This window comes from Phocoena sinus, chromosome 12, assembly GCF_008692025.1.
Source record: "Phocoena sinus isolate mPhoSin1 chromosome 12, mPhoSin1.pri, whole genome shotgun sequence".
NCBI lineage: Eukaryota > Metazoa > Chordata > Mammalia > Artiodactyla > Phocoenidae > Phocoena > Phocoena sinus.
In genome coordinates this window covers 72754302-72779048 of record NC_045774.1, presented here as the reverse complement: position 1 = coordinate 72779048, position 24747 = coordinate 72754302, and the positions used below count along the sequence as shown (strand labels likewise).

General features: G+C 38.3%; 1 protein-coding gene across 1 annotated transcript in view; it reads right to left on the bottom strand.

The window, feature by feature from the left end:
* Positions 1-24747, bottom strand: part of ME1 (malic enzyme 1) — a 191418-nt gene that overhangs the window by 80594 nt on the left and 86077 nt on the right. Inside the window, exon 6 of the mRNA XM_032651130.1 lies at positions 16922-17025. Coding sequence (XP_032507021.1) covers positions 16922-17025 — 104 coding nt within the window. The remainder of the gene's footprint in view (positions 1-16921; positions 17026-24747) is intronic.

Sequence of the window (24747 nt, the reverse complement as noted above, 5' to 3'; positions counted from 1 at the left end):
GGGGAAAAAAAAAAAAAGAAAGAAATCTTATAAAGCAGAATGTAATTTCAGAATAAATCTATTTAATATGCATAACTGTGGGATATAGTTGCTTGTTTTGTCTTTTCTTAACATTAGAATGTTAAGAATGAAAAACTGGGAATGGAAGTATAATATATTATAAAACTGACTAATACAACAAGCTAAACCACTAAAGTATAACACATATTTAACAGTTATTGAAAACTTCTTATGTGTTAGGGACCATTCAAAACCACGTGGATGGGTTTCTTCCATTTTGTTCTTTCACCTGCAACAAAAAGATGAAAGCTTTGGCTTCCCTGATGGCACAGTGGTTGAGAGTCCGCCTGCCGATGCAGGGGACACGGGTTCGTGCCCCGGTCCGGGAAGATCCTACACGCCGCCTAGCGGCTGGGCCCGTGAACCATGGCCACTGAGCCTGCGCGTCTGGAGCCTGTGCTCCACAACGGGAGAAGCCACAACAGCGAGAGGCCCGCGTACCGAAAAAAAAAAAAAAAAAAAAAAAAAAAGATGAAAGTTTTCATTCTTGTTAACTACCAGCTAAATCTTAATGTGAATTATTTAGAAACCACAGATAAATTGAATGCATTCAACAAACATTTACTGAGTGTTTCCTAGGAGTCAGGCTCTGGGGACACAGCAGTAAACCAAATTAGACAAAACTCCTCGCTCTCATAGAGTTTACATTGTATTTACAGGAGACAGATAATAAATAAGAATAAGTAAATTAAGCAACATGTTATAAGGTGACAAGCAGCTCTACAATAAAGCAGAGAAAGGAGAGAAAGCCAGCCAGTGTGGGGTGGGAGGGGTGGGGGGTTGCAATGTAAAACAGAATGATACAGGGCAAACTTCACTGAGAAGGTGACAAGTGAGTAAAGACTTGGAGGAGAGAGAGAGGGCGAGAGAAAGGCCTGGAGGTTCAAGAGAACAGCAAAAGCGAAGAATCCAAGGTGCGAATATATCTGAAGTGTATAAGAAATAGCAAGATCTGGAATTCCCATGGAATTCTACTGCATTCACACAAATTTCCTATTTGTTTATAATTCAAATGTCACAAAATATCATTAAACTATTCCGTATGTTTAAGGAAGTCATCATGTTTGGGGAAATAGGAAAATGCATAGTTTTCAAACAAAATCACCTACTTTTCCGTAACTGCTTTCCCACAGTTAGGGCCCTGCTTATCTTCGTGGCCATGTGTTTAACATTCAGCCTAGATCTTAGAGTTATTGTGATTTCTATTTTCACCATTATACCAAAAGCTGCATTTATAAGATGTCTGAACTCAGAACGGACTACAGATGCCATGTTATTTGCACTTGACATATTTGGACAACATTCCTTTAAATCAGAGAGGAAAGAAGCACACTGATTAAGAGCATGGGCTCTGGAGCCAGATTGTCTGGATTTGAATCTCAGCCCTGTCACTTTCCAGTTGGGTAGCTATAGAAATTTACTCAATCTCTCTGTGCCTCTGTTTTCTTAACAGAAAAATGGGGATAAATGATTGTAAGAATACAGGGCTGTTTTGAGGATTTAAAAGGATGTAAAAGTAGTGGGAATTCCCTGGTGGTCCAGTGGTTAGGACTCTGTACTTCCACTGCAGGGGGGAACAGGTTCAATCCCTGGTCAGGGTACTAAGATCCAGCATGCAGCCAAAAAAAAAAAAAAAAATGTTAAAGCACTGAGAACAGAGGCTGGTATATACCCTAAAAATATATTAGCTGTTGCTGTTATTATTTTTATTAATAATGATGGAAGACATCTGGTGGTTTTCTTGATGTGTCATACCCAAAATAAGATGAAATTATGATTCCTTAATTTTTAATCTTTGTTCTCTCTCTCAATGGCACCCGTAAAAGTCTTTCTTTAACTTTTGAAGATTCTAGTCCATGATAATATTTGAATGCATATCAAGTATTCATCCTTGGGACTTCCCTGGTGGTCCAGTGCTTAAGAATCCACCTTCCAATGCAGGGGACACAGGTTCGATCCCTGGTTGGGAAACTAAGATCCCACATGCCATGGGGCAACTAAGCCCGTGCGCCTCAACTAGAGAGCCCATGTGCCGCAAACTACAGAGCCCATGCCCTCTGGAGCCCGCGCAACATAGCTAGAGAGAAGCCCGCGCACCTCAACGCAAGATCCCGCATGTCAAAGAGGATCTTGCATGCTGCGACTAAGACCCAACGCAGCCAAAAATAAAATTAAATATTTTTAAAGTATTCATTCTTATATTTCAATAGATAGTTTTAAATATCAAGAAAACAAACGATGCTTTCAAATCAAGTCACCTTCTGATCATTTCTAAGTTAGAAGAAAATACGCCTTTTAAAAAAAATTTTTATTGGAGTATAGTTGATTTATAATGTGTTAATTTCAAAAGATGCCTTTTAATGCCTAATATTTTTGAGTGTTCAGTAGTATGTAAAAGGTATATTAGAAGCAATTTCTTTTGTATTTTATAACATTTAGGAGAAAAATATAAACAAGTGATAAACAGAGGAGCAGAGTAGCTATTCTGGGGAAATTTACAAAGCACAAACTATCCCGAAAAATGTGTATTTATACTAAAAGTTTCCTTTTAGCCTCAAGGTGTTCTCTCTGTCTATATACGTAGCCCTTTACCAGAAATATATCAGATCATTTTGAGTCAGAATGCCAGTATCCTGTAATTAAAAGCAGTTTAAAAGGAATTTACATAAAATTGCATCAAATTGAATTGAAAAGTGAAAGTTACTGTATTCAGTTACAACATTATTGAGCTTTTACTATTCCAAGCACTTTACGTGGACTGTAAATTTCCTTTACCATAAAAATAGTAAAACATTTTAGTCTCTAACACTAAATGATATTTTACTAATCTTTAAAAAGCTTTCTCACTTATATTTTTCATCCATAAAAACTTTACTAACCATTTCTCTTTTTTATTGTGGTAAAAAACACCTAACATTAAATTTACTATCTTAACCATTTTTAAATGAACAGTTCAATAAGTTAAGTATATGCGCAGTGCTTTGCAGCAGATCTCTAGAAACTTTTTAATCTTGCAAAACACTATAAGCTTTAGACACTAATTCCTCCTCTCCTCTTTCCCCAGCCCTTGGCATCCTCCTTTCCACTTTCTGTTCCTATGATCTTGACTACTTTAGATACTTCATAGGAAGAGACTCAAACACTAACAACTTCTTATGGGCAACATTTTATTGAGGTATGTTTTGCTGAAAGCGAAGATTTAGCGCCTAGCATTTTAACCTGGACGAGAAATGTTTTCTAAAATAAACTGGACAGAAATGAATTTTGCCTGGAAAATCAGCCCTGTGTATATGTGGGTTGGGGCGGGGGCTGAGATAAGAGAGAGGAAGGGGCTATCATACTGGGCCTGCTGCTGGGTCACTTGTTTCACTGCACTTGGCCTCATTCTAGGTATTTCCAAAGACCATCTCTAGGGAATTCCCTGGCGGTCCAGTGGTTAGGACTTGGCGCTTTCACTGCCAGGGCCCAGGTTCAGTCCCTGGTCGGGGAACTAAGATCCTGCACAGCGTGCTCCCCAAAAAATAATAATAAAGAACTGTAAAATCTGGAGTGTGAAACATTTCAAAGCAATTTTAAAAAGAACAAAAAACAAACAAAAGGCAAAGTCCATCTCTACCATACAAATTCTCCAGGGTCACTTTTATCACAAATACCATTAAAATGAACTAAGTGTTTTAATTATTCTCTTGCATTAACTTGTAGCATCTCTTTATATACTCCCTGTGCACACATGAGTTTCAACAGTTGTAAATTCTACTATAGATCTGGAGTAACCCAAATGTAGAGTAATCTAGAGTTTAGTTAGTAAAACTAAAAATGGTTAGAATTATTAGTTGTTTATATCCTTAGCCATCTGTTAACCAGAAAACAACATAAATGCTTGCAGGTTAAATCATAAGTATGGGACATAAATAAGGCTAAACTTTTACCTCCCATGCGTAAAAATCCTTTTACCCTTGAAATGCATATAAAATACTAAAGTGTGTCCAGAAACACTGAACAAATATAAATCACTCTATGGATGTTTTGCTCATCTATAGAGAGTTGTTAGTTTTACACTATAAAGCCATAGGGAGTGGAAACACTATTTCTTTATGGAATTCAGAACAAATTTCAGGTAGTCATCCAATATACTTTTCCTTAAAGTTATATACAATCTTCAGATACAACATCTCTGAGGTGCAAAATTTCACCTCAGCCCTCATTCAATAACCATTTTTGAGCACCTCTTACATATTACAACAGGTATTATAAAGGAAAAGAAAAAAAGACCCAGTCCTTCACCTCCAGTATTTCTAAGACTTAATGCTAACTCAGATGAATAAACGTAATTACAACTCAGTGTGATACATGCCATTAGGATATATCCATGCTAAGGAACCATCTAGGAAGCCTCTATTATCTAGACTGGGATAGTCTACAGATTTAAGCTGATTTATAAAAGACAAGCAAGAATTAAATAATCAAAAGCACTGAGGCAAGAAGGAGCATTATGTACAAAGACAGAGGTGTGACAGACAGGTACACGTACAGGCAACTAAAACTAGCTCTTCGTGAATTGTACAAAGGATACACGGAGGGTGGCAGGTGGCAAGAGAGAAAGACCGAGTGCGAGGACCACATCAGAATGGGATTTATATGTGGAGGGTGAAAAGAGTTAATAAAAGGGTAAAGATAAGCACATGAAGACTTATTACTATGACACCAAAGTTACCAGAGGGTTCTATACAGTGATAAAGATAGAAAGTGGTCAAGGTCTAGGGAAGGTGGGTTACGGTGATGCAGATGGAGTCAGGGCATGGATCAAGGACATAAGAGAGGAAATGTGGGACAGATTTAGTAATGGACCTGTCCTTGAGTTAAATGCATAGGAAAACACTGGGGGGGGGGGGGGGTCAAAGAAGATACTCAAGAAGAGGAAATTATTTGTCTCTGCTTTGGGATATAATCAGATGGGATACAACGAATTACTCAAGAAGGAATTATTTGTCTCTTCCTCAGGGTATAATCAGATGGTGCTGATATAGATGTTTTAAAAACAGAGAGAGAGAGAAAGTCAAGAACTTGTCTAGTTGATTAGCATAAATGGCTTATGTAAGCCCAAGTCTCATTTTTAATCTTCACACAGTTAATTCAACAGGTTTTAGTTCTCTGTACCATTTTTTTATTGCAAAAGTAATTCTTATCATGAACCTGCTTTGAAGCTGATTATACAATTTAATAGGCAGCACAGAGAAAATAATGCAATGCAAATAAAAAACCTTTTGTGAAATTTTTTTCTCTTGAATGAATCCCTTTGCCAACTGTCTCTTGAGCTCCTGCTAAAATCATCTTTGGGCAGCAAGGAAAAGCTAAAGTTTATGCAAAACAAAGTAGTTTGAAACATTGAATGAGCTTATTCCTCTGGGTCAAGTATAATTATATGATGTGATCAACATTTTCAACTGACTCACTAAGTTTTAGGCTACAGATCAGCCCTGAATTGTGAACCAATATACAGCTTCTTTAGTACTTTAATAAAATCCTAAAGTTGGAACACTTCAGAGAATGTTTAATTATAATCCACCCTCTCACTTAAGACAGAAATCTATATACTGAAGTGCATCTGCCCACGCACTTTTCAAAGCCAAGGTTTTACATATCACATGTTCCTGAGATGTGGGCTTTGTAGTCGGGTCTCTAAACTTCGTGAGCTGAGTCAGATCCAAACTACGGTGAACTCACTGACATAAGAAATTCATCCTGTGAGCCCTCTGAAGAAATGGACTGTGAACCTATCCCAGGCGACCCCACTCCAACCTGTGCTCAGAATGATTAAGTCTTTTTTCCCTTTGAACTTCTACAGTTCCTATCTCACCATATTGGCTAACAATAAATTTCACAGCTGCTTATTTTGTTTCCTATGCACAAATGTGGCAGTCTTTACACATATACTGCGGGACGTGGTATTATTTTGACTGAAGATATGAAAAATAAATGAGTCATCATCTGTGGATACCACAAAGAAAAACAGTCTGAAGAATTAATCACTACATCATGGTTAAATTAAAATTGTGGCATGCTATGGTCATTCCGGCTTGCTTTATAATTTGTGAAATAAAAGTAACCGTCAAGTGATGGAAAACTGAGTTAGCCAGAATGTAATCATCTTGGCAATATGAATGATTATTTTGTTCTTATGTCTTGATTAGGGCAAATTTTACACAAATTTTGTTACAGCTTTAAATAACAGAACTTTGAAATCTATCGGCTCAAAAAGTATCCACCACCAGCTTACACTGAATGTAGTTATTATTTTGTGTAACATACCAACTTCGGCACTTATTTTTAGTCCCTCAAGAAACAGTCTATTCATGAGACCTGAGAAAATCAGGTATTCATCACTCACATCTTTATGGCTCTCCTTCCACATGAAAATGATGCTAGTAACTCATCAAAAGTAAGGCATGTTTAAAATTTAATTTTCTAGTAACAGAAAAGATTTGTGCCAATTCACTCATATTCTCTTGTGTGGCCTCCCTTTGAGTGTAGTTCAATTCGGTTCAACAAGTATTTATCGTATATCTGTTCTGTGCCAGGCACTGATACAGGAACTTGCTCATAAAAGGAACAAACTAGATCCCTGTCCTTGGGGAACATACATTCTAATGGGTGAGACACGCAATAAGCAAAAAATGTAATAAATGAATTATATACAATGATATCATCTCTGTAAATAATATAAAGTTATATCATAAGAAAAAGTCGAGCAAAGCAAGTGTATCAGGAGAGCCAGGGGTGGTGAGAAGGTGGGGCTGTTTCAGTATCATCTGGGGGAAATCAGGATAAGTCTCAGAAGAAGGTAAGATTTCAACAAATACTGAAAAACCAAGTGGACCAAGGAGATTTCAGGGTAGAGGAGGGAGCAGATTTCAGAGAAAGAGAAGAGCAAGAACAAATTGGGAAGAATATACCCTGAGAGTCCAGTGACAGGGAAGGCAGGGCAGAGAGTGGCAGAGGAAGCCAGGGAGGTGAGGACGGGCCAGCACAGGGGCTCTGGCTTCTACTAACTGAAATGTTCTGACCATCAGCAATAACATTAGGTCCAGATACGACATCACTGCAAATTAGATTCCACACTTCCTAGAAGAACAAAAAAGTCCCTTTAATTTCTGACCTTACCCCAACCAACTTTCTGACTTTGCTTCCTTAATTCCTCTTTTCCTTTCAGCATCTTTAATTTCCAATAATAAAATTCTCTCTCTCTCGTTCAAATACGGTTACACTATTTCCCCATCAAACCCAGCCATACAGATAGTTTCTAAAAATAAAACCTAAACTGCTTTCATATGTGCATACCTGCTTTATCTTTGTTTATAAATACATATAAACTAAGGAGGGCAGGAAAGAAGGTTATAACAAAGGACCTTATTTTGACCCAAAAGGCATCGCTGCTGGTAGTGGTTTTTTGCTTTTGTTTTTAGATTAATCTATGAGTACAACTAAGGAGATCTACAGTGAGTCTCCTTTTTTAATATTGCCAATGAGCAGATATATTCATTCATTCTTTCTAATTTATTACATATGGTAATAGAGACGGAAAACAACAAGAAACACAAGCTTTTAAGAAATTGGGCTTCACTTAGCTAAATGAAAGTCAGGAGAATAGGCAAAGAAGAAAATGAGGAAGCACGGTATAAAAACTGTCAAAACAGAATGATTATCTTTAATAAATACAATAATTTCGCTTTAATAAACTCAGATAAAATATTAAGGGATGCCTCTATATAGCTCTCAATGTTTGCTGATTCAAAGAGAAAAAGAGAGGTAACAATGGATACAACAGGAATTTATGAAAACACTCTGCTTCTTTAGAGAAAATTTAGAATCTAAAACATACATGTCTCTCTGTAATTAATATTCAAACCTTTAGTTTACTACAGGCAGAGCCACTTTATTTGGAAAATTGTACGATTCTCTAGTTTATGTTAGGAAATCACCTTTCCTTCGGATATGTGCCACAGTAGTTTGATGACGGTTAGCTTCAACGTGTAAGTAATGCTTTCAACGGGAGTTATTTTATTCTCACTATGTAGTACAGCATAACGTGGGACAGTGAGAAATAAAGTTGTCTCTTGATACTAAAGTGCTTTTTCTGACAAAGCTCACATTCAAGTAAGGAAAACAGGGCACAATAAAGTAGTACATACACAGGACTCGTACAAACAGAACAAAATCAGTGTAAAAAATTTACACCCATATTAAAGGAATGCTGGAATTAATACAATTAGAATTAATGATTAAACTAGGATTAGGAAAGAAAAGCATCTGAAAGAAAAGAGTTGTAAACTATGTTCAGAAAGATAGTAAATTTCACTTGTTCCTCCAAGTCATACTGGCTCCACCAAGGCTGGATGGGAATAAGGCAAAGATGCAAAACTAACGTTAAAATACTGAGGTATATATCCACCTCAAATCTTTGAGGGAATATAAATGTATTTACATTCACACACACACACAACGCATACCTATGGATTTTTAATACTTACATGACCTATCTTTTTCATTCACTTGAAAAAAAGAGTAGAGAGAAAGTTATAAACAGAAATAGCTGGAACTCCAAGAAAAATATGGCTATAGTTAAAGTGTGAATCTGATCTTTCTTTGGATGGGAAAATGGAAAAAAAATCTAGTCATAAATTAGATTTGAGTCATGTTCCTTAGTAACATGGTTGCTGATTTTTCTCATATTGAAAGACATTCTTTCCACTTGATTTCTCTTTCAAATGGTTTACATCACCTTTGGACCACAAGGAAGCATAGCAGTGGTGTCCCATAGGGTCATATGTTTTTATTACAGTTCTTATGAAAACCAAAGTAAATTATGCTGCCCAAAGTGACAGGTGGAATCCAAAGGAACTCACAGATTTATAGATAAAATCATCTAAGCTATAAATACATACATTTTTCTAAAGCAAGGAGCAGGCATAAAAGGCAATGACTGGAATATGTGGAAGAAGGCAGCACAGAGAGTCAGCCATGAAATTAATTGCAGCAGAAATGGCAGAAAGAAGAACGGCAGGACAATAAAAAGGCCCCTTCCCTACGGGGCAGCCAAAGATTTAACGCAGAATGGTGGAGAAAGTATTGAACTGCAGCCCTGTGTAAGGATGAAGAGCGCATTAACTTACACACCTGATGACATCTTTAGAAAGAGAGGATATTATACTAATAATAAAAATATATTTAGTAAATCTGGCCATGATAATCGGGGGCTATATATCTTATACCTTTGAAATCTGATATGTGACCTTTGACCAAATTAATAACTTCTCTAAACAGTCTGGTCTGTCTCAGGCACACAGTCAAGGCTTTAGTTCAATGCTGAATCAGTAAAGAAAGCGTCGTTGTATGAAAACACCATTACCACACCTTGTGGCAAATGGTAGATGGAATGGCTTCAAACTAGAATTATTTCTCTTAAGGTTTACGTGACACAGCATAATAAAATTTGTGATGGTAGCCAAGGTTGAGGTCTAAATATAATAATCATCCTTGTTGCCATTCTTAGTGACTCCAAGGGATTTTTAATTTTAATCATTTAAAGAGGGAAAGGAAAATAGATTAAGTACAGTCATTGCTGAATAGTTTCTATTACTTTCATAAAAAAATTTAATACTAGCTTTTTAAAGCTCACTTGAGGTACTGCCTGTTTTCTCATTCAGTTAATAACTATCAATGAAATTTTGATATAAAGAATTTTAGACAGCAAAGCTGAAGCTGCCACTACTTTTCTTATTAACTTTCAGAGGCAACTGATTCTGGAAAACAAAGGCTACTACGAGAAGTACAAGCACAGAAACAAACACAAATATTTAAGGAGTGCCTACAAGTAGTGATTTCAATATATACTTGGCAGTATGTAAGGATTATAAGAGTTTTAATATTTCCTGAAATTAAATCACATGAAAAGAAGGAATTATTTAAAATACCAGAGTTCTGCCATTCATACCTATCATTTTAAGCTATATAAACAAAACAAATCAATCATTCATCTGACAAATATTTACTGAGTACTTATCACACGCTGGATAATATTTTAGAAACCAGCAATATGGTAGCGAAGGAGGGAGTAAACTCCCGCTCTCATGAAACTTACAGTGTAAGGATGTAGGCAGAACATAAATAAATATAAATATGTCAGATACTGATAAATGCAGAGAAGAAGAAAAATGAGTTGGGGGTAAAATTGTAAATAAGTTGCTCAAGGAAGACCTCATTGAGAAAGAGACATTTGAGGAAATTGTATTTCATTTTATTTTATTATTATTTTTTTTCGCCATGCCATGGGATCTTAGTTCCCTGACCACAGATCAAACTCAGGCCCCCGGCAGTGAAAGCGCCAAGTTCTGACCACTGGACTGCCAGGGAACTCCCTTGAGGAATTTTAAATATCTCTTTAAAGGAGGAGAGAGCTAGCCGTGTGGAAAAGTGGGCAAGGTGAGGGTGGGAGGATTCCAAGGAGAAGAAATGACAAGCCCTGAGGCATTAGCATGCCTGGCTTTAATTAGAAAAATAGCAAACAAGGAATCAGATGGTTCGGGGCCTTTTTTGCTATGGAAAGGACTCATTTTTATTCTGCATGAAATGATAAGCCCTTGCAGGGTTCTGAGCAGAGAAATTACCTAACGTACAATCATTTTAGCTTCTGTGTTGAGAACAGACTAAAGGGCAGCAAGGTAGGAACAACTCAAACTAGTCGGGAGACTGTTACCAACAATCAGGGAGAAGAGGTTCAGATAAGGGAAGTAACAATACAGACAACGAGCAATGGGATACATTTTGAAGTTAAAGCTAACAAGTTTTGCAAGTAGCATGGTACAGAGTGATAACTCCAGTGATTTTCATCTCGGGAACAGGAAGAAAGGGCTGTCACTTACTGGGTGGGAAATACTGCAGCAGGAGCGGGGCGGGGTGGGTGGGAGGTCGGGAGTCCAGCTCCCCATGGGCTCCATAAGGCTCTTTCTTTCTAGTGCAGATCTGTATCACGGAGGAAGCAGACTATGATCCTGGAGTTCAGAGGAGAGGTACAGACTCCAAACACAGATTTCGGAGTCACAGATATAAAGATCAATGACCAGACGAGGTCACCAAGTAACGAGGAAAGCTCCAAGCCCTGGAGTACGGTAAAGTATAGAGGTCAAGGGAATGAAAAGAAAGAAGCCAAGGGAAGTGTGAAGGAGCAACCAGTGAGGTAGAAGGAAAGCGAGGAGGGTGTGCTATTCTGGAAGCAGAGGGAAGAAAATCATGTACTAAAAATGTTCAGTGAACATATCCGGGCATAGAAATTATTTCCTATTCAGGATTATTTTCTTAACCTATATTCTCAGAGGTAGAATTACTAGGACCAACTGGTAAAATCATTGAAAAGGCAAATACTAGGGAAACAGACCTGTGGTACTCCATTGGAGCTGCTACTTAGTATCCAGGCTAATCAATCAATACTTTCTGAATTCAGTTTTCCACTGTTAATGAATTTACCTAACTATAATCAAAGAGCTCCTATTAATTTTCAACAAAAGTACCATGACTAAAAAGTATCATGACTTTGACAACGGACTTCATAGAAGAGGTAACTGGTATCTGTAACACTCATCCGATTTATATAAATTAAGTCACTTACTATTACTCTCAGTCCAATTTCCTGTTTCTTTCATTGCATTCACTATAAATTTCATTCTTTCATTTGCTTACTTGCTTATTTTCTTGTCTATTATCTGTCTCCTCTAATAGAGAAGCTATGTGAAAGGCAGGGGTTATTTTTGTCCGATTCAGCCCCATATCCCCAGCACCAAACACAGTGCCTGGCTTTCAACAAATGAATGAATGAATCAAAACAATGAGAAATTTAAAATAGATTGACACGACATTCTTACTGGAGAGATCCAGCTTCTGTTAGGGCACAGCTGCCTGGGGCAACTCAAAGGTTTGCTCCAATGGCCCATGTTTCCAAAGCAAAAATACTACGCAGAGGCTAGCATCTGTCTATCATCTGACTTATAACAGAATATCAGGAATATGGTCCATCCTACAGATTCTAGCACCTGCCTTTATTACAAACCGTAAAACTTTTTTTCTGCTCAGTTCTCATCTTAATCTAACTATCACTGTGTTATGGCTCTCGGATCCCCCACTGTTGCCCAGGGGTTGCCTCAGCTACAGAGAGCACTACACCATAGGTCACGCTCTGTCTCAGGGTGACACACATCCAATGACTAACTGTTGTAGGAATAGAAAGGCTTGGCTATCTCAGCCCAACTGGGGACAATTCTGAAAAGGCACTGTAGTTGCAAAGTTCCCCGTGGGGCCAGAGGAAGGTGTCTTGTGCTGCATCCCAGCTCAGTTTTTCCCTGTGCCCATTCCTGCCGCCTGGGTACCCCTTCCACAGGGTAGGGCACGTCTTATAAACCTCTGAATAGTAAAGGGTCGTTTCAAACTATGTTTCCCAGGTAACCTAATCTGTGACAGACGGTACCAGGAGTGGTCTGAGAAAGCAGGTGATCAGATGGGGCTTTGGAGCTAGGTCACTAGCTGCCTGGCTGGCAAAGAGGAGCCCAACCCCAGTGGAACACACAGAACCCCTGGCACAAGGTGGCTATCCACCTGTTAAAGCTCTCACCAGAGGTAGGCTGGGATGGTATACCAGCAGAAGGGGAACACTTTAGCCAGAATGATGTTTGAGAAACATAGGAGAAATAAAAACTATAAGGACGATGGAAAAAGAATATAAAAAGCTAAGGGCAATATATGTATAACTGATGTACTTTGCTGTACACCTGAAACTAACACAACATTGTAAATCAACTATACTCCGATAAAAAAAAATTTTTTTTTTTTAAAAAAGGAATGCATTTGTAAATTTGAAGAAAAAAAAAAAAAGCTAAGGGCAAGTAACCACCACCAAGAAAGCCAGAGGAACTCTCTGGTAGATATAAAAATGCTCTCAGATCTTGAAGCTTTTGGGCAAAGAAAGGTAACGGCCAGGAACAGGGATTAATCGTCAGAGTAGTCAAAAGCTCCCTAACTTCCAGGCACAGAAGATGTGCGCGTCAGGATCCTGACTGGAAAAGAACAGGATCCTGCCACATGGGATGAGATGTCTCGTTTGATGCCTCCCAAAGTCCTGAATTCCCAGATTCCCCAGAACTTTCTGAACCCACAAAAGTGGCCTGCCCCTTCTTTTTTCGGGATGATGTAGGTAGAGGCTTCTCTCCCATAAGACCACCTGTGCCTCTGTAACCCCCCATCTGTCCACCGTCACCTCCTCTCCAGAAACTCTGGCCTGTATAACTAGGGTTATATCACAATATAACCCACCTGGGATGTAAGACGTCTGATAAAGGAAAAAGAAAGAGGCTATTTATTTGAGAAAGGAACTGCAAGATCTAGCAAGTTTACATTAGCAAGGAGAGTACATCTAAGGTTAAATTCTGAGGGTGTTTAATCAAAGGGGCTGGAATTTAAGATGAGATAAGGGAGAGTTTATCGATTTGAGGGCACTGTGCTGAGATGCAAGATTTACAGCCAGCAAGAATCTCAGGAGACGGTACAAACTGGCTACTAGGATGGTTCCTCAAAACAGGGGCAAAGGAACAGCTCGTGTAATGCTGAAATGCTAAGAATGCGGGGGCAGATGGCAGAAGAGGGGAGTACAGGCTCAGAGAGTACATTCTGGGGTGCACATGCTACATAAGGCCAGAACCCCATTGGATGGTGATGTTGCCTGGGAAGGTCCAGAAAACATACCACTTACCAAAGCCATGAGGAATGAATTAGTAAGAAGACATCTACATTACTAGGTTCTGCGTGGTGGCTCTCTTCTGAAGGTCAGAAGTGACAGAGGAAAGGTTTTTATGGAACCAGGCTCATTAACAGCAATGGGGATAATAGAACCAGATGAGGACCGGAAGCCACCAGAAGCCAGGTAGGTACAATCATCCTGAGAGTGGCAAGGTTGGTGTGCAGGGGGTGCTGACCCACAGTTATTGACCTAATTCATAGAGTATGGCATCCCTAGAGACAAAATAAGAAGCTAATGAGGCTACTATTCAATAGGTACATTCAAAAGAAATCAAAGACGTATGAACACAAAGCTGAGGGTAGCTGCCCCAACGAAGTCCCAATCACATGCTCAGTTTCCAAACCTTCGCTAATTTTTGGACTCACTGATGGAAGAAGCAGCCTAGCCTCCAGAAGGAAGGATCTTGCAACACCATGGCCAGAATACAAGACAGGGCTTCCCTGGTGGCACAGTGGTTGAGAGTCCGTCTGCCGATGCAGGGGACACGGGTTCGTGCCCCAGAAGATCCCACATGCCGCGGAGCGGCTGGGCCCGTGAGCCATGGCCGCCGAGCCTGCGCGTCCGGAGCCTGGGCTCCACAACGGGAGAGGCCCACGTACCGCAAAAAAAAAAAAAAAGAATACAAGATAATAATTCCCCCAATCCTTCCCCAAACGGACCTATAGCCCTTTATTCAAGCCACTGTGCACTGGGGACAGGGAATACCCAAACATTTTGAGGGCACAGAGTTGACAGGGATACCAGGAGACCTGAAGCATCAATATGCTGTCCCTCCACGTTAGAAGCGTATGGAGGCCCGTAATTAATGGTGCCCTGGCCAAGGTCTAGTTCATACTGGATCCACTGGGACCACAGACCCAGGCGGTGGTGGTTTCCACAGTCCCCAAATATAGGACCAGGATAGACATATACTTGGCGACTGCCACAACACCCGTATCAAATCTCTGGCCTATGAGGTAAGATATATAATTACAGAGAAAGCCAAGAGGAAGAAGTTGCAACTGCCCCATCCCAACCCTGACAAGATAGTAAATTATAAAACCAACATAATGTTGCTTGGGGAGTGGGGAATGGAAATTAGTTTTCCTTAAGGGTCTAAATAGCATGCAGGGGTGATCCCAAGGCTGTTGGCCGGTCGACGTTGCAGCTCAACTTCTCTTTTATCCACTTCTTTTTCTGTCCCCTCCCCCTCCAAAGGGGTTGATTCCAAGCATACTCCTTAATATCTCCATCTCAGAACCAGATTCCTGGCTAAGCCAACTTGTAACAGGCATTTTCTACCTTGAATGTAAGTTATATTTCCTTTTTAAATAATCTTGGGCTTATCTTCAGGACTACTCCCCAATTTAATTTGGTAGTACTAGGTTTCATTACTAGAAAACTTTTCCCAAAGTAGTGTCCTGCCAGGAAGTGTCTTTGAAAAGTCTGTGGGACTTTTCTCTGGGAAGAGCCCAGAAGTGTAATTCCTGATTTACAGGTGGTCTCTGCATTTTAAATTATTGTTGACTCTTGTCAAACCCCATTTCCTTATTATAGATCCTAGGTAACCTCTCAATACAACATTTAAAAAAAAACAGCAACAGCTTTTCTGATTCTAGACTGACACAGCTTATTCAAAATTAGCTTTTCATCTGGAAAGCTTTTCATTGATTATGGAAATATTCTTTTTATTTAACAGCATTTAAGTATATAGGCCATACACGCTAAGTTCATAACTTGTCTTAACAGCTTCTTTGTAAGTATATTTAAGTTATCGATATAAAGATAGATTTTATTTACACAAACAGAAAATAAAAACAAACAAGTTGAGAATTTCCTTTTCTTTCATATAGCCTTGCAGTATTCTCTATACAATCTCCTGATTAATGTTGCTACCTATAAAGTTACACATAATTTCAAATACTTACATAAATTTTACAGGGTAAAGAATTTAAACATGAAAAACTACTATCAATTAACTGTACCATGAAATCTTGAACTTAAACTGTAGAGTTTCTCAACTATTTCTATGAATCAGTGTAGTTTATTATAAGTTTAAGTTAATAAATAATAACAAATAAATCAGTAGTAGTCCATACTAATGGCAAAAAAGTAGTCCACACTAGTTGGCAAATATACTCTGCACAAAATCTTGGGTAATAAGAGATTCAAAATATTCTAAATACTGTGCAAGCTGATGAAAGCATTTTCGGCTGTTGAATTCAGCTTCTTAAAATTAAACCTTGTAATAAAAAAAAACGAGAAGTATGTCTATAGTTACAATTGATTCTAGTGATGAGTTCATTTCTATGAAAAACCAAAGCAACGTATATGTTTTTAAATAGTACACGGTTTCTGCGGCTATACAGAAACAAATGGGATGACTGTTAGTGTGACAAAATTCTCTCAGAACTTATTACTGAATTATGGCAGAAGTCGCTACCTTGAAGGAAAAAAACTGGAAAATTTTACAGTAGCCCTGGGTCCACAATTAAATGCTACCTAGACCAGGTGAAATATTGTACTGCATCTTAACCAAATACAGTCGATTTAATCAGAGATTCATGGATCTTGCTCCATTCTGGACCCTGTGGATTGTACTAACTCAATGCTCACTTCTTCCTCTGCTTCTCCTACCACAAGAGTCAGATTCACCCACAAAGATGACGGAAGACCAGATTTTATCAGCAGCCAGAAACAAAGTACAGACGGCCCATAATCATGAAAAGTCTTGCTCAGGTAATGTAGTCACTAGCCACTGCCTCATTCACCATAATCATGCCTCCCAAACAACAGAATCTGAAGATTCTTGTAAGAAAATAGTATCTTCTGGGATAGAAACAGAGACAACTTTTGGCGGGGGAGACACATGAGATTGTCATTTGGCCAGCAATAGTTATGAGGAGATATGTATATTTCATTCAAATCACTTCTAGTTATTAAACACACTGCACCATACTTGGATATTGTTACAGTTTATTATGTTATCTTTACGTTTTTGAAATTTAACTTAAAAATAGATAAAATAAAGATTATACGTACTTGGAAGAAACTGCCTCCATGAATTCATCCAAAAAGTCATCATATTCAGGACCCCTCACCCTCCTCTGCCGTAGTCCAATGTACAATGGATCTTTAAGTAACTCCTATTCGTAAAAAAGTTACCGTAAGTATAGAAATAACTGAAAGCAAGTCGTTTACTCTTTCTGAGTGAACCTCAGTTTTCTCATCTGTACAAAAAGGATAGAAATGGACATAAAATCTAGCTATACTGATTCAGAATTAACCTACAGAGTTATTATTTAGTATTATATATAATATAGCTACATGCTTATAAATAAGAATATGAAATATAATTACTAAACATTTAAAAGATTCTTATGTTTTTACTGTTATTATGTCTTATTCTAGAGGAAAGAAAAGGTATTAAAATTTCTCAGTTGTGTAAAATTCAAAAGGCAAAGTTCATCACATAGAAAAATAATACTGAGATTTGAAGTATCATATTAGCTTAGGAAATGGCAAGATAGCAATTCCTATCTTAGATTTTTTTCTAAAACTGATACACACACACACACACACACACACACACACACACATATATATATCAGGCAACACTACTCTGTTTAAGCTTTAGAATAGGTAATTTTTTAATAAAATCAGTTTTTAATTGAGGTATAATTTATATACAGTAATATGTACCCATTTATAACAAAAGCTTTCCTTTCCTATAGAAAGGAAATTCCTCAAATTAATAAAGGGCATCTGTGAAAAACCCACAACAAACAACATATTTAACAGTGAAAGACTGAATGCTATTCCCCTAAAACTGGAAACAAGACAAGGATATCTAGTCTCATCACTTCTATTCAACACTATGCATACTAGAGATCCTAGCCATTAAAATTAGGCAAGAAAAAGAAAAAAACAGGACTAAGGATTGGAAAGGAAGAAGTAAACTGTTTCTATGTGTACACACATGACCATGTACATGGGAAATGCTAAGGAATCTATCAAAAAAGTCACTAGAAATAATACATGAATTTAACATGATTGTAGGATATAAGGTCAATTTACACAAATCAAATGTATATCTATATACTAGCAATGAATAGTTGAAAATGAAATAAAATACACAACTCCACTTACAATAGCATTCCAGAACATAAAATTCATAGGGACAAATTTAACATGTGGCAGGCCTATATACTGGAAACCACAAAATACTGCTGAAAGAAATTACAAAGACAAACTTTTTACAGCCTGGGAAAAATGGCAATCTGTTTGACATAATAGTGAAACAACTGACAACACTGCCACCTTCAGTAACCTAGAATAGAGAAGAATGTACCTAACGCACTTGTGAATCTGACTAAGAAGATTTCCAGGCAGAATGCTGAATGCATAAACTGGCTGTGTGCTAAGGTTAAAACGGACATGAACTAAAGAAGGAAATGTTCAGCTTGTGAGCAACATTTAAACAGAATATAGAGGACACAAGACTTGCCTGCAAAAGATTTCCAAAGTAAAATAAGGCCTGTGGTCAAAGAACAAATTAAGTGTGTGGTTGTAATGACTCTTTTGAAAGCTTCTGAATGATTTAAAGTGGAGCCTAGAAGACCATTTTGCCTAGTTCAGTGGAACTGGTACCACAGCACTCTGATATGTCAACCAATAATAGGGAGAAGGCCTATTCTGAAAAGAATTGTGAGTAGGGCCTTTATCTAATGTAGTAGACTATAATCTGATATACAGAAAGCCAAAAAGAAAATTTTAAAGGTACTGTACTACTTGGATTAATTGACACAGAGACACTTCAAAACGAAAATACTTCACTGGATCCTCCACTTTCCACAGGCAGGAAGCAGACTGAGAGAGCCATTCTGATGCAATGGGGCCATTTCTTATGGAACAGGAAGACTATCTCAGAGGACAGAGCCAAGAGCCCAGACAGAAGAGCCAAAAGCCTAGGAGAACAATGAACTACAGAACCACTCTGAAGAAGAAGAACTGGGACTATTCAAAGAACACTCCCTGCTCCTCAAGTAGGTGGCCTGGCAACATACGTCCACTGGGAATTCAGAATTGCTATGAACCACTTACAGCCATATGACTCCTATTCCTGCCATTCTGAAAGGGAGTGTTGACTGCAGTCATTCTGTCCCTGCCTCACCACTGTATGCTTGGTATGTGGGAACATACAGGAGGAGCCACATCAAGGAGCAAAACACGAGGGTCTTCATTTGCATCTAGACCTGATTTAGATGACAGGATCCTGAACTGTGGGCCTGCTGTTTTTCCTGGGATGACATTTTTGGAAACCTAGGATGGAGATGAGCATATTTTACATGTGGAATGTGAACAATGTGTGAAGGGTGAGAATCTCTATGGAGAAAGGCTAAGCGGTCCCAGGAAGTCCAGCCTCCCTAGCCATCCCAGGGAATCAAGAACATTAATAAAACAGCAATTATTCTAAGTCACTAGGTTTGGAGGTGGTTTATAGATAAATGATATGGTTGTGCAGGTGTGGTCATGTTGTTAAGAAGGTTGAACCATCTGAATCACCTAAGTTGGAATCTGCTTACAGACAACAGAAACTATAGCCCAGTTCACACGTCTTGCCCTAGTGTAAGTACTAACAGTATCCTCTTTCATCGTGAAAGTGCCTTGGTTTGGCCAATACATTATGTGGTCGTCCCACTTATAATGTACTGCACGACAATGAGTTAAGGCTTTCTGGCTAGCTGGAAGTTAACATATCAAATCGTATAAATGTATTTCACAGGAAATGTAAAATCTGAAACAGTACTGTTGTAAAGCCCAGCTGTTCCTTGAGGCCTAAAAACGTTAAACAATCTACTGGCAGGCTTCTGAACAGTTGATGTTGAAGTGCCAATGAGCTACTAATGGCTGCCAGAATTAAAATACTTCCTCCATGTCTGGGACAGAGCTGGACTCTCCTAAAACGGGAATTAGAAAAAGAACACAATGGAGAAAAGATGTTACATGTTTCCCTTCTCTTTCCTCTCATTCTTTCCCGTGCTAGTAATTAAAGTATATTAAAGTCTGCTACAGTGAAGAGTCAATTATGAAGATTTATGAACAAGATAAAGCTTTTGAATTAAATCAGGGAGTTATAAAATTCTTCCAGTCATAATGTCTCTGTCAAAAATTACTCTTTTTTAAAAATTTCATGATAATTAAAGCTTTAATAATGAGTGCATTCTTGGAGATCTGGCTGACAAAAAAATAACACCTACAAAAAGCAATTTAACAAGATTACCCAGTTGTGATAATAGCACCATAGACCAAGTAGCCTGGCACAGAAGTGACATTAATTCATTGGATTAAAAACTTCTCACAGCCAAGAGTAAACACTTAGTAGATCTTTGTTGGAAAATAAATGAAAGACTTGGTATTAAGCAAACACTTTAAAAAGATTAGACCTTCTTTAACAAGAGGTGTCACATGCAATGCATTTGTTGTCAATGAAGACTTACAAAGACTTAGAAGCATGTGAGAAGGAAGAAACTTAGGCTTTGAAAGAGAGTAAAGGACAAAAGCATATGGAAACATACGAGAGTTTCATAAAGGAGATAAGGAGGGTATATATCGGTAAAATTAATTATCATACTTCTTAGCACTGCCTCAACTCTGGAACCTTGGGAATTTTTATTTGAAGTTAATAGTAATCACTATCAACTTTTACCTTGTTCATATCTCTCATTTCTACCAGTCTAAAGTTTCTGAGAAATAAAAAATATTTTCTCAATATTCTTAAGTTTTTAAAAATCATTACAAAAAGCAGTATTTCCTATCAGAGATTTTGAGAGCACTGAAATGTAAAATCAAAAACAAAGAAAACCAATAAGCTCTACCCATTCAGAACTACCCCACCACTAGCACCTTGATGCATATTCTTCTATGTCCTTTTCTTTACATCTATGCCTGTATAATATTATCTGTCCAAATTGGGGACAATATCATAGACTGTTTTATAACCCCTTTTCACATAGGAATATATTGTGGAAAGTTTTCACATAACTCACTAGATGAACATTTTTTTTTTAACATCTTTATTGGAGTACAATTGCCCTACAATGGTGTGTTAGTTTCTGCTCCACAACAAAGTGAATCAGCCACACACATACACACGTTCCCATATCTCCTCCTCCCTGCGTCTCCCTCCCTCCCACCCTCCCCAACCCACCCCTCCAGGCGGTCACAAAGCACCGAGCTGGTCTCCCTGTGCCATGCGGCTGCTTCCCACTAGCTATCTATTTTACGTTTGGTAGTGTATATATGTCCATGCCACTCTCTCGCTTTGTCACAGCTTACCCTTCCCCCTCCCCATATCCTCAAGTCCATTCTCTAGTAGGTTTGTGTCTTTATTCCTGTTTTACCCCTAGGTTCTTCATGACATTTTTTTTTTCTTAAATTCCATATATATGCGTTAGCATACGGTATTTGTCTTTCTCTTTCTGACTTACTTCACTCTGTATGACAGACTCTAGGTCCATCCACCTCATTACAAATAGCTCAATTTCATTTCTTTTCATGGCTGAGTAATACTGCATTGTATATATGTGCCACATCTTCTTTATCCATTCATCCGATGATGGACACTTAGGTTGTTTCCATCTCCGGGCTACTGTAGATAGAGCTGCAATGAACATTGTGGTACATGACTCTTACTGAATTATGGTTTTCTCAGGGTATATGCCCAGTAGTGGGATTGCTGGGTCATATGGTAGTTCTATTTGTAGTTTTTTAAGGAACCTCCATACTGTTCTCCATAGTGGCTGTACCAATTCACATTCCCACCAGCAGTCCACACCCTCTCCAGCATTTATTGTTTCTAGATTTTTTGATGATGGCCATTCTGACTGGTGTGAGATGATATCTCATTGTAGTTTTGATTTGCATTTCTCTAATGATTAATGATGTTGAGCATTCTTTCATGTGTTTGTTGGCAGTCTGTAGATGAACATCTTTAAAATTTGTGATCTGTATTGGAACTCTGCCCTTCTAGAGAGGATGGACAAATTAACAATCCCCCACCCCCCAGTGACATATAATAAATATGTTTATTTTGTTGCAACCAAAGGAACAGTATTATCTTTCCACACATATATGTGTGTGTGTGTGTATATCTGAAGTATACATGTAAAATATATAATAAATAAAATATACAGTAAAGTTAAAAATACATAAATATATTTAAATATAATGTTATCAAGTAGTATTCATTTATATTTCTTTTCTAGTATCATTAAACATTTTTCATAAGTTTACTGACCATTTTCATTTCTTCATTTTTAAATTATCTGTGACCACTTAGGCAATTTGTATATTTCACAGTTAACATTTTCCCATTGAATTGAAACTGTTCTTTGAATACTAAGAACATTTTAAATCTTGATCTGCCACAAATGTTATGAATATCTCCCATTTCAGCATTTATTTTTAAATTACATTTATAATATACAGATAATCATACTCTATGCTGCTATTTACTCATTATTTGCAAATGAGAAACCAAATGCTGTAAAGAAATAATATAAACTTTTTGCTGTTTTGCTAGTTCATGTCATCAATATGGTTAAGCAATCTAACTGCCAATGCTCAGCCAAGAGTCTCGAGCAATACTTAAAATGTCAGCATGCATATGAGCTGGCATGAATGTTAACAAGCAGTGGAAATAAAAACGATTAAAATTTGACTGTGGTTCAGTAAGTCTGGAGTGGAGCCCAGCATTCTGCATTTTTAACACATGCCCCCAGTAATTCTGAACTGGGTTCGTGCATGGAACGTATATTGAGAACCACTCGTTTCAACCTTAAATTATTAAGTTAAAATAAAAGTATTCTACTTCCCCGAAAGTTCCTGTCTCAGGTAAATTTTTTTCTATTTTCATTTATATAATGGGTATTTCTGAAATATATCACAAACTTCGAGGAGTTCCTGAGACTTAGCAGCGCGTATAAAACCAAACTGTAGACCCCATTCTCTTTCCCAAGACATTGGTGTTGTGCCTCAGAAAACAGATGAACAAATCCTTGATATAATCCTAATTTAGAGAGGGTGAGGTAAGAGGAGACAATGAAAAAGTAAGCATGTGACAATACACACCAAGCTGGGAAATGAGGGATTACCTTCTCTCCTCTGGCTTTACTATACAATATAACGATTAGTACTCATTCAAATGCAGGATCACTCGACTGGGTGTATATATGTCCATGCCACTCTCTCGCTTTGTCACAGCTTACCCTTACAGCATACACAAGCAATCCCCATAATATGAAAGGACAAAGATAAAAAGTGAGGGGGGGAGCTTCCCTGGTGGTGCAGTGGTTGAGAGTCCGCCTGCCAATGCAGGGGACACGGGTTCGTGCCCCGGTCCGGGAAGATCCCACGTGCCGCGGAGCAGCTGCACCCGTGAGCCATGGTCGCTGAGCCTGCGCATCCGGAGTCTGTGCTCCGCAATGAGACAGGCCACAACAGTGAGAGGTCCGCGTACAGCAAAAAAAAAAAAAGTGAGGGGGGTTGAGGGAGAAATGCTGACAACCTAGCTGGGACCATGTGGCAGGCAGAATAATGACATGCCCCTCCCCACAAACCTATAAATACATTACCTTTTGTGGCATAAGAAACTTTGCAGATGTGATTAAAGGTCAGTCCTTAAAAGCGAAAAACCTTTTCTGGCTGTAGTCAGAGAAAGAAATGGGATGACAGAAACAGGGTCAGAGAGACACTACATTGCTGACTTTGAAAATAGATGAAGGGGACCATGAACCAAGGACTGGAGGCATTTCTCTAGAAGCTGGAAAAGACAAGGGTGTGGAACTCAGCCCTGCTGACATCTTTTATGATTTCAGCCTGTTGAGACTTGTGTCAGGCTTGTGACCTATAGAACTATAAGGTAATATATTTGTGCTATTTTAAGCCGCTCAGTTTGTAGTAATTTGTCATGGTAGCAATAGAAACCTAGTACCAGTCACATTCTAGTGCCAACAATGACTTCTGTACAAGTGCTGAAAGATACATGGCAGGTTCATATGACGGAAAAATCTATAAGGTTTTTCTTTTGTTCAGTTTCTCCCCAACACAGCTGCTTCATGCCAAACATGAAGAGCATTTTCTAGAACAAAAGGGGAACCTCCTCAACAGGAAGAGGCTTCAACTTTGTGACTTTAAGTTCAAATAAGGATTCCAGATCTAGATACACTGTACACATGAACTGAAGGCCAGACTAAACATAAAGCTAGAATCAGAAAAGCTGAGATCCAGAGCAGCAGTTTAATAAACAGAGACTGACTATGTAGAGACAATATTCTCCCACTCACACTGCCCATGCCCTCTTGAAGACCAACCATGTGTTACGGGCTCAACTGTGCGCCTCCAAAATTCATATGTTCAAGCCCTAATCCCAGTATTTCAGAATATGACTGTATTTGCAGACAGCGTCTTTAAAAAGGTAATTAAATTAAATGGGGTCACTAGGGTGGGCCCTAATCCAACGTAACCGGTGCTCTCCTAAGAAAAAATTAGGACACAGATGCAGAGACAAAATACCACTGAAGGAAGACAAGCCAAGGAGAGAGAGCTTAGAAGAAACTGACTCTGTTGACACATTGATCATGGACTTCTAGCCTTCAGAACTATGAAAAAATAAATTTCTATTGGCTAAGCCACCCAGTTTATGGTACTGTTACAGCAGCCCAAGCAAACATACACCATGTGATACACATAGCAGTTTTTAAGACTGGAGGGGGCAAAAGGAACATTTACTCCCATCTTTAGTAAAATATCAAGCTTCGATATTGGTCACTTACTTAAGAAAAGATAAATGATAAACATAACTTCTA